General features: G+C 49.4%; 2 protein-coding genes across 2 annotated transcripts in view; one reads left to right on the top strand and one right to left on the bottom strand.

The window, feature by feature from the left end:
- The window catches only part of AK8 (adenylate kinase 8), a 346,351-nt gene that overhangs the window by 80,504 nt on the left and 248,083 nt on the right, over nucleotides 1-17,764 (bottom strand). The window contains exon 11 of the mRNA XM_050760106.1: nucleotides 13,561-13,650. Coding sequence (XP_050616063.1) covers nucleotides 13,561-13,650 — 90 coding nt within the window. The remainder of the gene's footprint in view (nucleotides 1-13,560; nucleotides 13,651-17,764) is intronic.
- GTF3C5 (general transcription factor IIIC subunit 5) overlaps nucleotides 1-17,764 on the top strand; it is an 870,547-nt gene that overhangs the window by 608,115 nt on the left and 244,668 nt on the right. The gene's annotated exons all lie outside the window — the stretch shown is intronic.

Genomic DNA, 17,764 nt, shown 5'->3' with positions numbered 1-17,764 from the left:
ACAGGAGCGTGCCACTAGGCCCAGCTAATTTTATTTTGTATTTTTGGTAGAAATGGGGTTTCGCCATGTTGGCCAGGCTGGTCTTGAGTTCCTGACTTCAGGTGATGCGCCCGCCTCAGCCTCCCAAAGTGCTGGGACTATAGGTATGAGCCACCACGCCTGGCCAGTTTGTCCCTTTCAAATGAAGTTTTAGGTGACAAAAGAGACCATTCAAAAATAGACATTCTTCTATAAACAACTGGTACATCACTTAGCAAATCAGTAAGACTTCTTTATTAGAAAAGCTCAGCTAGCCACACTGTGCAGAATGATTTGATAATTCCTCTTATTTTAAAGTACATTTTTACATCTTTCAGTGGAATATGAAAGTATCTGGGAAAATGAGCAGAGGTCAGCTAGTCTGCGTGTGAACTGGATTGTTTTAAAGTATGATGTATTCACTAAGTGTACACTGCAGATCAAAGAGTTTAAGGAACATGATTTTCCTTCCATTTTAATGAATTCAGGGCTTAGAATCAGTTTTTTCCTCCCACATCTCAAGGGCAGCGAGGATGCCATAGCCCACACAATCTATGAGAAGAAAGTCAGCAGCAAGCAGAACCATGAGCCCAGTGCCCTGGGAGAGAAAAGATACAATAGTATATTGACTCACCAAGCATGTATGCTAGAGTGCATATGATGAGCCTGGCCCTGTTCTAAGCCTGTCTTTGTTCTGATTCAAATATTAATTCATGTAGTTTTCTCCCTACGAAAGAAGTAGCCACAGAATCCCATTTTACAGATTAGAAAACCAAGGCACAGGAAGAGGAAGTGACTTGCCCACAGCCATACAGCTCACAGGGAGTGGAGCTTGGATTTGCATACAGCCAATCCAGCTCTGGGGCTGCTTGCTGCCACCTGACTTTTAGGAGGAGGAGCACTGTGATCACGAGGACTAGAGGCCCGAACTATGCCCTGCAATCTGCATTCCACTTGCAACCTGCCTTTGGGCGACTCATTTTACCTCCTAGCCAGGGCTTCCTGTTCCTCATGAGGACAGCATTGGGCTCCAAAGCCACGGAGGTATTAGTAGGCCCTTATGTGGCACCCGATGTCGCCTGGGGACCCAGCTCCTGAGGGCTGCTTAGGCTGTGGCTGCCTCCCAGGCACGTGGGGCAGCCCATCCTGAACAAAACTGAAATGCTCACATCAAGCCTTCCCCGGTGTGGGAGATGAAATATGGCCACGCCTTCTTTGCTACTCTTCCCAGGGCAGGGGCCGGGAGGGGGCCAGTGTCTCAATCCCCTCCCTGGAACCTGGACTGGCCCCAGTGACAAGCTCCATGAATAGAATCAGACAGAAGTGTATGCTGGGGTATCTGCGGTGAGGTCATGGGATGCCTGGCCGCTGGCCCCACCTTCCACCCCAACCGCTGCCGCCCTTGAACTCTGTGGAGTGCTTGAGCCAGGAGCAGCCAGCCACCATGTAAAAAGACAGGTGAAGCCAGCCCCAGGGAGAGGCTGTGAGGAGGGAAGATGCCTGACCAGCCCCAGCCATTCTAAGTGTGCCCTCCCAGGCACCAGACATGGCGATGAAGAATCTGTCTTGGACACACCATCCTGGCAGATGTAACGTGGAGAAGAACCAAGGAACCAAGCTGACGCCAGAACTGAGATCCAGATGTAAGTCCCCGGGTGAGCCAGCCCAGCTCTCTTAGGCAGTTCAAGGCAACCCACCTAAGCCCAAGTCACTATAGAGCAGAGTCGAGGCCTCCTTGCCATGTCCTGCCCCAAACCCTGACCCACTAAATCAGGAGCATAATAAACTCAGTGTCATTTTATGCCATTAACTTGGAGGGTAGCTTATTAGGCTACAAGAGATAACTGGGGGACATACCCAAGACTGGGTAATTTACAAAGGAAAGAGGTTTAATGGACTCACACTTCGGCGAGGCTGGGGAGGCCTTGGGAAACTTACAATCATGGCAGAAGGGGAAGCAAACACGTCCTTCTTCACATAGAGGCAGCAAGGAGAAGTGCAGAGCGACGGGGCAGAGCAGAGGAAAGCCCTTTACAAAACCATCAGATTTCGTGAGAACTCACTATCATGAGAACAGCATGGAGGTAACCACTCCCATGATTCAATTTCCTCCCACTGGGTCCCTCCCACGACAAGTGCAGATTATGGGAACTACAGTTCAAGATGAGATTTGGGTGGGGACACAGCCAACCATATCACCGAGCATCAGAGTAATGCAAACTTGAGCTCTGTCAGTTCCCAGTTACTGCAGGGACCGGGTCCCCAAAGCTGGTAGCAGTCACAGGAAATAAATAAATATAAAAAATCTCCCATATATAAAATATATTCACACCCGACAGGACTTGCTGTGAGTACCATTACTACCACTAAGATGATGACGATGGCAACTCCATTCTTGTTCACAATCATGGTGAGTAGTCAGTGATTGTAACCAGTGACCATAGTAAGTAATTAGTGAATTACAGACACAATTCCCTTTATACAGAGCAAGCCAACAAATGGGATCCTAGGAAAGCTCACCTTACTGATAGGAAAACTGAAGGGAGCTCTGACGGGGTGCATGGCTTGCCCAGTAGCACAGCTGGGAGGAAGCAGAGTCTGAATGGGAACCAAGTCTGTGTGATTCTGAGCCCTGACCTGTAGCCACGGCCCCTCCCATCTGGGAGTGATAGTCACTCGCCTGCCTTCTAGAAACCCTTCAGGCTGCATGCTGCCCCCTGTGACCTGTCTGCTCTTTGTTCCTTCAAGACTAATTCTCTGGACCGGGCACGGTGCTTCACGCCTGTAATCCCAGCACTTTGGGAGGCCGAGGCGGGCGGATCACAAGGTCAAGAGATCAAGACCTGGCCAACATGGTGAAACCCTGTCTCTACTAAAAACACAAAAACTAGCTGGGCGTGGTGGCAGGTGCCTGTAGTCCTGTTACTCAGGAGGCTAAGGCAGGAGAATCGCTTGAGCCCGGGAGGCAAAGGTTGCAGTGAGCTGAGATCACGCCACTGCACTCCGACCTGGCGACAGAGCGAGACTCCATCTCAAAAAAAAAAAAAAATGACTAACTCTCTGAAGCCGCTAGGGCTGCCCATGGAGAGGGGCCTCACCCGAATAGAAATGCAGGCAGCAGAGGGCAGCATCTGGGCCCCGGGTGCTGGAGGCAGGCTGGCCTGGTATTGTCCACACCACAGGGACCCAGGTCAACTGCCACAGGCTCGCTCTTCCACTAACCTAGCTGAACTCCTACCCTGAGCCCTGCGGGAGCTGGCTCCTCAGCCCTGGAAGTGGCCGGCCGAGCAGACAGCATGAGCAGAAACGGGGGGATCCTGGGGTGGGGAGGTCCCAGATGAGGCCGTCTCGTCTCCCAGTAAACCAACCAAAGACTAGGGGGAGGTCAGAGTTCTGCAATGAAGATCGTGGATGGGGTCAATCAGAGGAGGTCTGCGGTGAGGGTGAGGAGGAGGGACTCTCTTTCCCCTTCCCCCGCCTCCCGCATCCCCTGCTTCCCCAGGATCTTCCCAGGGAGGGGGTGGGGGCCGGTATATCCCTCTGTATGCCAGGAAGCCTCTTCCCTCGCCTCTCCCCCTCCCGTGTCCCTCTGCTCCCATCTTGCTGCTTCTGTCGGGTGTGCCCTTGTCACCCAGAGCAGCAGCGACAGGTGTGAAGCTGCAGGGTGTGGTGCCCGCTTCCCTCCCTCCGTGTCCGATGAGGCTGTGCCAAGTTCCCTTGCACAGGAAACCTCAGAGCCAGCTTCTGGTTGACAAACCCCAGCAAGTCCCACGTCCCCGATCATAGGTGTAGAGGCTGCAGAGGGTCACTGGGGCCGCCTCTTCCCCACCCCTCATGTCCTGCCCCTGCCTCTGCAGGCCCCGCTCACAGCCCAGTGAGAAAGAACCCGTGTCAGCTCCCGTCAGGCGAGGACGTTCCCAGAGGGAAAGAGGCTTCAAGCTGCACCTGCCGTTGGGGGGGTCTGTGAGGGGCAGGAGCACAGCTCTAGGCATGCCAGGGGCTGCCCAGACAGCTACACCGAGAGACCTCCCGACTGGAGAAGAAGGCCCGGGGCCTCCAGGGTCAGGCCTGTCAGAGACAATTTCACAGCTGAGCGCACTGGAGGTTTGCTCTTCTCTGAAGCCGTTGGGGTTGCCCACGGAGAGGGAAATGCTTCTAGAAGCTCTGGTCAGAGCAAGGATGACTCTGTGCGCTCCGGCTCTCCCTGGACTCCCCAGAAATGTCTGGGCTGGGTTTGGTTTCTTTTTTAATCTGGATGCCGGACACACAGCAACACCTGACATTCAGCCCAACAGGAAAATCTGGCTGTGCCCCTATGGTGGCTCCAGCCAGGTGACAAGGAACAGTGCTAAGCAGGCCAGACCTGCCCCCACTCCGGCAGCGCCCATTCTTCTTGGGGAGACAATGTCGTTGAATGGATGCATGAATGAATTTGGCATCACTCACTGCCTCAGTTTCCCCACTAGACTAGCCATTGAGCAAAGGCTTTTTGACCTTTTGGTGACGGGGCTGCCCCCTGGCAAAGCATCATTTTCATACTGGAGAGAGACAATGCACAATTTCAAAATGAAAGTCTCATGTAAAAAAACCGAAGAGAAGGCCCCTCGGGAGGCACAAACCTGTTGATAGGCAAAGGTGCTCGCCCTTCCTCTAAATGTCCTCATCCCGGGCCCTCCAGCCCCCAGAACGCAAGCAACACTTGCACCCTCCTGCTCTGCTGGGCTATCTTGGCCACAGCCTTCTCTCAGGCTGAAAAGGACTCCTACCTAGTTTCCATAAGGAAATCTTTGTAGCAGTCCCAGCGGAAAAGTCAAAAGTTTGACTTGAAAAAAGGAGCTACTTCAAAAGCATTGTCAGACTGAGGTGAGGGTTCCTTTAAAATGCATAAATTACAGGGGCATCCATTAATCCACCTCTAGGCCACCCTGCAGCGGGGGCTGTGGGCTGGGGGTGCCAAAGGGACAGAGGCCAGCACACCTGGGGGAGGCAACGCGAAGGAAATCCACATAGGATAAGAGTAAATTAATGTGTTTATTACTTACTGCTTGGCATGTGTGTGTGTGTATGTGTGTGTGTGTAGAAAAATGAAAGAAAAATGTAGAGTTTTTTCAATAATAAAAAGGGAGTTGCACTGCGGGGCCCCTAAAGCTTGTGAAAAATTAAACTCGACGGATTCAAACTGTCCTATTTCCACTTCAAAAGAGAAGAGGCACTGAGCTCTTCCCAACTTATCTTCAAACGCCCAGCACCCTAGAAAGTTTCTTTAAAAAAATAAAGGCTCCTGTTCCCCCAAGCACTGTACCGGTTACTGTACCCACTGTCTCTCCCTCTTCTAATTATACCCCTGTGAGTCTATTAATCAACTGGTAAATTATTTAGAGAGTCATGCGCTGTCTTCAGCGAGTACAAACACACCGCATGCAAAGGCTTGCTGGAAACGGGCAGCGGGTCCCTCAGGGTCTCCCCTCCACGGGAAGACAGCTTGCAGCTCGCCGAAGCTGCTCTGCTAAAAACAAGAAATAGCATTCCGCTTACCTCCTCAGATGGGGAGATTTACTTTGTCTTTCAACTCAGCAACTCTTTGCAAGTTTTTAACAAAAGAGAAAAACTGGTCTATTGTCGATCTTTAGTGTGCATTTAGTGATGAGAATATTAATTCCCCCTTAAAAATGAAGCACTTTGGTTGAGCTCTGATCCATGCCTCCTGGGATCTGGACCCACGGAAGGCTCTTGAAAACACATCATCATCCCAATTGGTGGCTGCTTTGGCTTGTTTGTATTACGATGGCTGCATTTGCTAGGGTGAGGCCTCATTACCAGAAAGGGTGCAAATTAGCTTCTTGAAACTCTCTCAAATCTCCCGCCTTTTCTCGGGTTCTATTAGGCCATGAGGGACCTTTCCCAGCAGAAATATTTAGGAAATGTAGGGATGTGTGGGAGGGGCACAGGTAACAACTCGTTAATGATCTGTCTTCCACATCACCTCTTCTACATACCAGGACTTTCGCTTTTAGGGGAAAGTCATTACCAATTAAATAGCTGTTTTCTCTCATGACAATAAGAACGGGATATGTCTGGTATGTGCCAAGGAATGTGAGCCTTCCTACAACAGAACTGCTTTAGCTGTTGGGAGATGCTGGTGGGGCGGGGCCACAGGGGCAGCTGCCAGTCAGGAGCTCATTGTAACTGGGCTGACAAACCAGTTGGGCAGGTGTCGCAGAGTGTATGGAGAGATGGGAGATGTGAAAAGCTAGAGTCTGACTCAGAAGCCCCACTGCTGGGGAGGTGGCGTGGCTGGCGGGCTCCTGACCATGCAGTTCCAGCACGTTCCGAGTGCACTGTGGACAGGCTGAGATGAGCATCTCATCTCATGTTGGTTTCTGGAGCAAAGACAGAAACCAACAAGGACAAGACCCACCTTCGGCTGTTTTTAATCTCTTCCCTGCATAGCTACTCTCCAGGGGAAGTCCAAGCAACACACGAGAATGAGAACAGTTCCCTGGGCCAGGGCAGAAGCCAGGCCTTCTGGCTGAAGAGCCAGCGTTGTATCATTAATTAGGCCTGGCAACCTGGGAGTAGGTTATATCCACCATCAACAGTCCCTGGACCCTAATTTATGGCTAAAATTCTCATGAGAAACGCTAAAAATAAAGCAGTGCAGACTTCAGACTTCTTTGTGTTGGGTGAGTTTGAACAACAGAGTGAGGCCCATGAGCAGGGATCGTTTTATATTAAGTGAAAATGGGGAAACAACATTCCAAGGGGCAAAGACAGAATATGGCCAATTTCCTTGGGAAGCTCTGGGCCTCCAGAATTCAGAAATTTCCAACACCCTCTGGTAGGAATGGAGCTGTGGGGAAGGAGCTGAGGACATTATTTGGCGGTGGTGGCCACTGTGAGCCACCGCTGATTTAAGCAGAGAACTGAGATCTAGTAGCGCCTTTGCTTGGGTTCCGGGAGGAAAGAGGTCATCTGCGCACACTGCTGTAGCACACGGTGGCACTGGAGGCCGTCGGCGGCAACCATCTCATTTTAAATGATACAGAAACAGCTGAGAACTTCTTTTTCCAAAAGCCCAGAATCGTTTTTACTTGTTTTGTACTAGTGTAAAAGTGACAGGAGCTCCCTGGCAACTAAGGCTGCATGATTTAAGCTCGACCCTGTTTATCGTATGCAGAGCAAACTCCTGGTGACTTTAATGGAGGTTGCCTGCATAAAGAACGCCACGTGTGGAGCCCTGGGGAATAAATTTGTTCTGTTCACTGCAGCTCAAGTCGGAACGAGTTTAGGAGGTCAGACCTATATATTTCAAAGTCCAGGCAGAGAATAAGCATCTCCCCAATCCTCTGTCCACAGTGCCGTCACCAAGGGCCTGGGATCAAGGGGTTGAAGATGCGCTAAGATGGGGCCCTGGGGTCCTTTGCCCAGTAAATGTGGAAAGATGGGAAAACAGCACAGTTATTAATTTTGCTGCTGATTCGAAAGAAGGAGGTGTTGGCAGCACCTGTGAGGACAAAAACAGAACATAACTAAGTCTGCAGAGGTCACGGCTGGGACATAACATCACGAGGCCTGGAGTGGGGATAAGAGCAAGAGGCTCCACGGGGAAAAGATGACATCTGGATCTATTCGGCGGAGCCGGTGATGGTGGTGAGCATGACTGTGAGGGTGGCGGGGATGCACAATAACAAAAGCTCACATCTCTGGGGCACGCAGCTCCAAGGTGACTGGAGAGAAGGCACAAGTCTGCAATGGCAGGGGTCCCAGTGGAAGACCAGCAGGAGGCCAGCAGCCAGGAGCACAGGCAGGGTGGAGTCCCCAGGGAAGGAGGTCCGGTACCCACTAGGGCGATGAGGGGGTACCCAGGAAGAGTCTACAGTGCCTGGCTTGGGGAGTGGTGAGGATGGGGTTTCTGCACTGGTGGCTAGACGGTAGGGCGTTCTGGCAGTGACACCTGCAAGCTCAGAGACGACAGGGGCCTCTGCCCCATGGTGACGAGGTCTCCATGTCTGTACAATAATCTCATTTGCTGAGCTCCTGAACCTTACAGATGAAAACTCCTAACAGGCAGGGGAGTGACTGGGTACTTTCCTATGTTCCCAGGAATGCTGCTGGCACCCAGTACAGACCTAGGATTGAAGAGGGGAATCTGGAACGTCTCCAAGGACTCCCCAAAGGTATATGGGGGAGCAACCAACCAGCGGCTCCTCTTCTGGAAGTTCTGAAGGCCTCAGGGGATACAGCAGCATGTCCTCCAGTTTCAGGAGGGCCCTTCTGGCTGCAGGGCAGTGTTGGGAAGCTGAATTCCACTGTTCCCTTCACCCTGTGGCCTCCCTCTTCCCCAGAGTGGGGAGTCACTCCGAGACGGGCTGAGTCCCTCCGGGTCTGCCTTCTCCCGCTGGCTGGCCTTGGCCCACAGCGCATAGGAATTTCCTTCCACGTCTGCCCCCACTCGGTCAGGGCTCTTTCTGGGGCAAGCATGGGGGCCCGTCTCCCTGTCCCCACATTGGGGTATGGCCATACAATGGGTGGCTTGTCTCCAGGCCTGGCCTCAGAGGGGCATGTTAAGCCCAACTGTGACCTGGGATCTCAGCCACATTATCCATTCTGCGCTCTCAGCAAACTCTGAGGTCTGTCTCCTAATGGGTTCAGAACTCAGCGTATGGGGAAGGGATGTGGTTAATCACCACCCCTTGAGCCCAAACAGTGGGGTACACCTGCAGGCTAGGGGACCCCTGAGTCACAGATGTCACCAACGCTCAATGCTCAATTCAGGAAGGAGGGGGCCTCAGCCAGCTGGGCTTATTCAGAAATAAGCAGGCTGTGGTCGGCTAGGCAGAGTCTCCCTGTTCAGCCTGACCTTCCCTTCGAAACCAACCTCTGTGGAGAATCATTTAAATTTTCTTCTTGTTTCAGCCGGCGGTGAAGCAGGCCCCTGCCAGACCTGGGTGGTTCCAGCTCTGCCAGCCGAGCGCTTTGGTTTTCTCCGCAGCTTCTCTACAGCCCACTAATGAGACCCTGTTAGTGGTTATGAATGTAAATGCATTCTTTGTTATCCCTGCAAGATCAGGATTAGTGAAATGACAGAATTTATTGCTTCCGTTAGGGAGATATGATATTGGTTGTTGTTGTGTCTTCAATTTTGTAGGAAGAGTGAAAGTATAGAGGTACATTGTCTAAATAAACAAAAAGCTGTGGAAGAAAAAATTCAGCATGAAACATTGAAGATCGAAGTGATCCGGGTCTCGCTAACTTTACAGAAAATTGGGAATTGTGCCGTCAGCCTCCTTTGCATCCCCCAAATACAAAAAACGAACACAAGAACGACTCTGTGCTCGGACCACCTTTGAAAGGACTCTTGGGTTTGCTTTTAGTGGTGGATGAATTAAGCCAGCTCTGTACAAAGTTGATGTGCTTTGATTCAAGCAAATTCATTTTTGTCTCTCGAAGAGGAAGTAACAATAGGCCCCATTTACTCAAAAGATACAGTTTGAATAAGTCAGTAAAATGGTGCCCATATCTGATGGTTAATTAAGGATCTGTAAATGCCCAACTCCCTATAAGACGAGGAAGATAAGACTGTGCTGTCAAATGGTAGGAGAGAGGAGGTAAGGAAACCAAAAGAACGAGTGCTCCATGACCTCATAAAAAACCAACATCCTTATATGACCTTCTCGGTGACTGTGACATCCCACGATCCCTGAGAACTAAAGGGCTGTGAGGAGTCACTGTTCTCTTTCCCAACAATTGCTAAAACTACCAAATTATAACGTGACTTGAAACATAGAGATAAAATAAAGAAAAATCAATGGAAAAATGTAAACAACCCTAATACGCAAAGAGCACTGACAAACCAATTAGGACCAAAAAATAGCTTAATTGGAAAATGGGCAAAGAGAAGAACAGTTAACAGGCCAAGGCTATAGAGAGGTGGTTCACAAAGGTAAAATACACATGACCAATTATCTTATGAAAATACGTTCAACTTTACCAACCTCACCGACAATCAGAAGACCACAATTAAAAATAAACACATCTTTTGTCACCTAACAAAGTGGCAAAGATTCAAATGGCTGGCCATGGTAGGCAGAATAAAACCTCCCAAAAAGATGTTCACATCCTAATCACTGGCACCTATGAATATGTTCCCTGATATGGTAAAAAGGGCTCTGTAAATGGGGTTAAATTAAGCATCTGGAGATGAGGAGATGATCCTGGACTGTTCTGGGTCATCCCAAGCATCCTTATAAGAAGGAGGTAAGAGGGTCAGAGTCAGAGAGCGAGGTGTGATAGCAGACGCAGAGATCAGAGAGAGAGATTGGAAAATGCTACTCTGCGGGCTTTGAAGACAGAGGAAGGGGCCGTGAGCCGAGGCATGGAGATGGCCCCCAGAAGCTGGAAAAGGCAGGGAAGTAAATCCTCCCGAGTGATCCAGGAAGGAGCACAGCCCTGCTAATACCTGGATTTCAGAACTTCCGACCTACAGAACTGCAAGATAAATCTGTGTTGTTCTAAACCACATTTGTTACAAAGCAACAGAACACAAATACACTGGCAATACCCAGAGATGGCAAAGACAGGCAGGGAATGAGCATGTGCACACTGCTGGTGGGAGCGTACGGCAGTACAGCATCACCACTGCCACTGTCCATGGACATCGCCACGGACTCAGGCCTCAGTATATCCTAATAAGATCACCAGGGATGTTTCTCCATACAAGAGTGTGCATTTTAGTATTATTGAAGGGCTGCAAATCTGGAAACCACCTACATCTTTATTTTTGTCATTTTATATTTTGAAAAAAGTTCAAATGGACAAGGAAACTGCAAGAAGAGTGAACGAATTCCTGCAGACCCTTCCCTGGGATTGGCTGATTGGCACGGCCTCAGCTGCTCGGCCATTGTCTCTGTTTCTGAACCACTATGCTTGTTAGTGGGAAATTAAATTACCTTCCAGACATACTATGGAATACTACCAGCAACTACTTGAAACTATATAAATTAGGTTAATCTGGTATCACATTCACTTATTTTTTAAACAAATCTTTAGGGTGCTAATCCCCACCTCAGTAAATGGGAATTTGGAGAGAACTGGAGAGAAATTATGCTTGAGGATGCAACAGGTACTCCACCATTGCTGCTGCTTGCTACTGTGACCTTTTTTTTTTTTTTTTTTTTTTTTTTGAGACTGAGTCTCACTCTGTCACCCAGGCTAGAGTGTAGTGGTGCAATCTCGGCTCACGGCAACCTCTGCCTCTCAGGTTCAAGCGATTCTCCTGCTTCAACCTCCTGAGTAGCTAGGACTACAGGCACCCACCACCACACTTGGCTAATTTTTTTTTTTTTTTTTTTTTGTATTTTTAGTAGAGATGGGGTTTCACCATGTTGGCCAGGCTGGTCTCGAACTCTTGAGTTGAAAACATCCACCTGCCTCGGCCTCCCAAAGTGCTGGGATGACAGGGGTGAATCACCACACTCGCTGGGATGATGGACAAGCCACCGCGCCCGGCCGCTAGGTGGATTTGAAGAGCAGCAGCTGCCCTGTGGCCTCCCAGGCCCTATGCACGTGGATGAGGGCTGCTTCTCAGGACAACCCTGCAGGAAGGTACCTCTACCTCCATCCTGTCACCGGGAAGCCTGGGGCTTCAAGAAGGGCAAGGTGGTTTATTGGTGCCACATGGCTGGTGGAGGCAGCGCTGGAATCTGAACCAGACTGGGAAGCATGAGAGCTCGTGCTGGTTTTCATCCTCCCTGGTGCCTCCTACCTCCACCTCATTCTGTGGACCACTGCAGACACCCAGGACCGGACCCGCTCACTGCCCTGCGCCTACACAGATCACCTCATTCTGTGGACCACTGCAGACACCCAGGATCAGACCCGCTCACTGCCCTGCACCTACACAGATCACCTCATTCTGTGGACCACTGCAGACACCCAGGATCAGACCCGCTCACTGCCCTGCGCCTACACAGATCACCTCATTCTGTGGACCACTGCAGACACCCAGGATCAGACCCGCTCACTGCCCTGCGCCTACACAGATCACCTCATTCTGTGGACCACTGCAGACACCCAGGATCAGACCCGCTCACTGCCCTGCGCCTACACAGATCACCTCATTCTGTGGACCACTGCAGACACTCAGGATCAGACCCGCTCACTGCCCTGCGCCTACACAGATCATTGCATCTGATGGCTCCTACTCCACACACTGGAACTCCGCCCCGCGGACTAGGACATCTTAAGGAGGGACTTGGGAGGGCCGGCCAGCACATCTCCCCGGGAGGCCCATTCAGCGGATGGCTGAGAGCACAGAGCCTGTTTTCATGTGCTTCCTCATCAACCTGCTCCATCTAGAAAGTGGTAGGAGAAGGCCACAAGCTTCCACCAGGAGGGTTCCTAGCCAATGCCCGCACTGCTCACGATAATGGCAGCTGCTTCTGGAATGCACTTTCTTCACAATAAGCACGTGTGCACGTCAGACTTTGACAAGTGGGTGTGCACTGATTGCTGGGAGGAGCCGCAGTATGTGCAGGGGAGGAAGGTGTGGGTGAGTGAGTGGGAAATTCACTGCCCCAGGGAAGAGACAGACGGACTCAGTCCCATCTCTGTGGCTCCTTTGTGGACTCAGGAAGCCTGACTAGAATGCTCCCAAAGGTGTCCTTGCTGGTGGTCAGATCTTAGGAATGCCTTCAGACTGTGGGTCACAGAGGGCACCTGGAAAGAGGATCTGGTCCTGCTTCCCCTGTCAAACAGGCGAGCACCTAACTGCTGAGGACCAATGCCAGTCAACACTCACATCCCCAAAGCTGTCTGAACCTTCTGGCTTCTGAGTGCTGATTAAATTGGAATATTTACCCACAGTATTTTTATATTCCAAACAACAAAGGGTGTAGGGGCAGGGGGTGGTGGCTCACGCCTGTCATCTTAGCATTTTGGGAGGCTGAAGCAGGAGGGTCACTTGAGCCCAGGAGTTCGAGACCAGCCTGGGCAACATGGAGAAATCCCATCTCTACAAAGAATACAAAAAAATTAGCCAGGCGTGGTGGCATGGACCTGTAGTCCCAGGTACTTGGGAGGCTGAGGTGGGAGGATCACCTGAGCCCAGGAGGTTGAGGCTGTCGTGAGCTGAGACTGCACCACTGTACTACAGTCTGGGTGACAGATTGATACCCTGTCTCAAAAAAAAAAAAAAAAAAAAAAAAAAAAAAAAAGATGTTGGGAGGTCTGTGGCCTCTCCTGGCTCTCAATCTTAAGTGGTACCAGTTATGAAAAGCAAATAGTCTTGAGAAATAGGAACATTCTAAACCATCAGGAATAACCCCCACACATCCACAAACTCACCTCACTGGGGATCGGGCTCAGACACCAAGAGGCCTTACTAGAAACAGGCAATAGAGCCTTGGCTTACAAGAAAACCCAATTTCCATTTCCCAGCTGTTCTCCCCAGTTTTGAGCCCCTGGATGTTCAGAGAGCCACACAAAGAGAAAGTTCTCTCTGCAGCCTGTAAGGTCGTGACAGTTAGTGGGAACGTGGCCTACCTGCCATCTCCTTTTCAAAAAAGGGCTGAATGAGCTCGCCAAACGTGGTCCTGTCTGCCACAGCCTCTTTCAGCAGTTGCCCACAGCAGACTGAAGGAGAGAGGAACAGAAAGGCACCCATTAAATTTTAAATAGGAGGAAGGATGAGAAAAAAAGAACCCCCAGTGCTGCCTGCTGGGGGGGGAAAAAAGAAAGGTCACTGAAAAAAGCATAAAAGGGTTTTTCTGTGTGTGGGTATGTGTCCAAGTAAAAGTAAATATCAAAAAGGAGCCGGGAAATAAAGAAGAGGGAGAGGTGGAATGAAAAGGAATGCATTTGGCAAAGAACACATTAAAAATGGACGGCGCGGGGAAGACACTAACGAGGATGTTGCCCACAGAGGAGCCCTGCAGGGCCTTGCTGCACCTGGAATTGCTGCGCAGAACTCGGCGCCCTCCAGGTCGCTGCGGAAGATCAGCGTTCCGGTGGAGGGCTGCTTGTCTCTGAGCAATGCGCCTCAAGTGTGTCCACATTCGCACCCTTGTCACACGGAGAAGGGATGCGGCACGTTGCTTCCACAGCCCTTCCAGCTGGCAGGTCATCTCCACGGGATGGTGGGGCCACAGAACAGGATAGATTCATATTTCAAGTGGGCTGACTCATCATTAAAAGGCACCATGTGGCGGTAATCCCAGCACTTTGGCTGAGGTGGGCGATCACTCAAGATAAGGAGTTCAAGACCAGCCTGGCCAACATGGTGAAAACCTGTCTCTATCAAAAATATAAATATTAGCTGGGTGTGGTGGTGTATACCTGTAATCCCAGCTACTCGGGAGGCTGAGGCAGGAGAATCGCTTGAACCTGGGAGGCGGTGGTTGCAGCCAGCCAAGATCACGCCACTGCACTCCAGCCTGGGCGACAGAGCGAGACTCCGTCTCAAAAAAAAAAAAAGGTACCATGCTGGAGTCACGTGGCCAGTGGCAGCTGCCCCCTTCTGGACACCTGCTCGCCCTGGGCAGGAGCCTCCCTCTGGCCCCACTGTCTCGAGCCCTGAGCCAGGGCTGGCACATAGGAGGTGCTGGGCAACAAGCACGAGTGAATAAACACAGGCAACTCCTCCTTGGCCGTGAAAGCCCTTCCTAGCCAAAGCCAGAAGATTTAAGCTATATTTTCATGAATTGTTCATTGCACACTTTTGGCTTTCTTACCTTTAGGGCTAAGAAGTTTTCTGCCTATACTAAAGAGACCAAAAACACATCCTACAGTTAACTGGATAGCATGAATGTTTAACAAAATTACCGTCACCAAGGATTCATTCCTCAATAATGATATGCTTAATTCACTATGTAAATGACAGCAGTTGTTGTTTAATTTAATCCAATGTGGTTGGCAGCCTCACCAGCAAAGGACATATAAGTGAGAAATAAAGGCTGCTGGAAGCTAGGCGCGGTGGCTCATGCCTGTAATCTCAGCACTTTGGGAGGCCAAGGAGGGAGGATCATTTGAGGCCAGCAGCGCGAAATCAGCCTGGCCAACATGGTGAAACCCCGTCTCCACTACAGTACAAAAATTAGCCCGGGCGTGATGGTGGAAGCCTGTAATCCCAGCTACTTGGGAGGCTGAGGCAGGAGAATCGCTTGAGCCCAGGAGGCAGAGGTTGCAGTGAGCAGAGATTAAACCACTACACTCCAGCCTGGGTGACAGAGCAAGACTCTGTCTCAAAAAAAAAAAAAAAAAAAAAAAGGAAAGAAAGAAAAGAAAAAGAAAAAGAAAAAAAAAGGCTGCTGGGAACTGAGACACTCCTATATGCCAAGCACTGTGCTAAGTGTGCTTTGTTGCTTTGTTTTATTTGGCCCTCACAATAACCTGTTGTTTCTTAGGTAAAGACACTCAGGCTCAAAGAGATAAAATAACCTGCTGTAGGTCACAGAGCCACTAAGGGGCAGAGCTGGGGTCCAAACCCAGGTCTGTGTGACATCAAACCCATGCTTAGCTTCCAGTTCTGGCCACGAAGCAGTAATGGGTATCATATTTAACTTGTCTTTTGTTTTTTTGTTTTTTTGTTTGTTTGTTTGTTTTTTGAGACGGAGTCTCGCTCTGTCTCCCGGGCTGGAGTGCAGTGGCCGGATCTCAGCTCACTGCAAGCTCCACCTCCCGGGTTCACGCCATTCTCCTGCCTCAGCCTCCCGAGTAGCTGGGACTACAGGCGCCGCCACCTCGCCCGGCTAGTTTTTTTGTATTTTTTAGTAGAGACGGGGTTTCACCATGTTCGCCAGGATGGTCTCGATCTCCTGACCTCGTGATCCACCCGTCTCGGCCTCCCAAAGTGCCGGGATTACAGGCTTGAGCCACCGCGCCCGGCCTAACTTGTCTTATAGAAAGCTGTGTAACTGAACAAAATCTATGAAGCAATTCTTTAGAGTCACTGGACAACAGAGAGACAGGTCTGTAATCCTTGAGAGGCAGGAAACACACAAAATGAGCCCCATATTTATCCTGGATTTCTACCTACGGGCACTTCTCAAGTCATGGCACAGGAGAAGTGGAGCCCAAACGGATCAGCAGGCTCACTGGGTGGGAGCAACAAAGACTAGTGCCAGAAACAGCCAGAATTTGTAGAACAGGGTAATGGAGAGGAGGCAGCTGTGAACAGAAGGGGTTCCAGAAATCTCATAAGGGCTCACTGAGCCTTTGGCCAATATGGAGCTGCACATGTGCAGGGTGAGACTCCAGAGGCCTGGTAGAGAAAAGCTACCAGGAAGCTGTGAACTGAATGGAAATTCACACAGGGCTGGGAGATGCTGGCATTCTGACAACCAAAGTGAGAGAACTTGCTGAACACCCCAGACATTCAGCTGAGATTCCAGAAAGGGCAGACCTTAGCTGCAGGGATACTCTAGCCCTAGAGTAAGAACACTCTAGTCCCACTTAACAAAGCCTAAAAATAAGCTTCAATGGGATGGAGTTAATCCTCCAAACTCAATACTCTTAAAGCAGAATGATGACACGATCCAGACCTTCAAAAATATCAGAAACACAATGTCTAGCATTTAATTGAAAGCTCTTTGACATGCAAAAAAGCAGGAAAATGTTTTCTCTCCTATGAGGAGAGAAAACAGGCCATAGAATCAGATCAGGGGATGACACAGATGTCAGAATCAGCACACCAGGACTTTAAAACAGCTATTATGAGTGCATTTAAAACCTTAAAGGAAAAGATAGTTAAAATGAGTGAACAGATGGACAATCTCAGCAGAGAAATGAAAACTGTGAAAAAGAACCAGATGGAAATTCCGGAACTGGAAAATACAGTATCTTAAATGAAACAAATCACTAAGTGTGCCACAATCAGTGAATTTAAAGACAGGAAAAGAGGCAACAGGAAGTAGCCAAACTGCAGCAAAGAGGGGGATGGGAAAGGACTGGAAGAAAAGAACCAAATCTAAGAGACCTGGAGGACAATACCATACAGTCTAACATATGTGTGGAGTTCCAGAAAGAAGAGAGACAGGCAGAAAAAAGATTTCAGAAGATAATGACAGGAGAATTTCAAAATTTCATTAAAAATTTCAACCCACACATCCAAGAATCTCTGAGATCCAAGCAGAACAAACACAAAGTAAGTCACACTTTGATACATCATAGTCAAATTGCTGAAAGCTAAAGAGAAAATATTAACAGCAGCTGGAGGCAGGGGGGGTGCTTAGTATGTAGGGCAACAATGGTAAAAATAACCTTTGAGATCTCATCAGAAGAAGTGCAAGCCAGAAGACAATAGAATGACATCTTTAAAGTGTTAAGAGAAAGAAACTGTCAACGTAGATTTCTATATGCAGCCAAAACATCCTTCAAAAATGAAGATGAAATCATGTCATTTTCAGGCGTATGAAAGCTGAGAAAATTTGTCACCAGCACACTTTCACTACAAGAGATGTTAAAGGAAGTTCTTCAGGCTGAGAGAAAATGATACCAGAAGGAAACCTGGATCTAAACCAAGGAGTGAAGAGTATTGATAGGTGGGTACATATAAAAGTCTTTCCCCCTTTATATCTTCACTTCTTTAAAAGATGAATGACTATTTAAAACAAAAATAATTACAATATATTGTAGGGTTTATAACATACACACAAGTAAAATGTATGTCAACTGTAAAGAAGTAAGGTAAATGGAAAAATCTACTGCTGCCGGTCTCTGATACCATACGTATTGAGGTATAATATTCACT

The sequence above is a fragment of the Macaca thibetana genome, chromosome 15 (genome assembly GCF_024542745.1).
Source record: "Macaca thibetana thibetana isolate TM-01 chromosome 15, ASM2454274v1, whole genome shotgun sequence".
Classification (NCBI taxonomy): domain Eukaryota; kingdom Metazoa; phylum Chordata; class Mammalia; order Primates; family Cercopithecidae; genus Macaca; species Macaca thibetana.
Note: the sequence above shows the minus strand (reverse complement) of the source record. Positions and strands in the feature narration are given on the sequence as shown.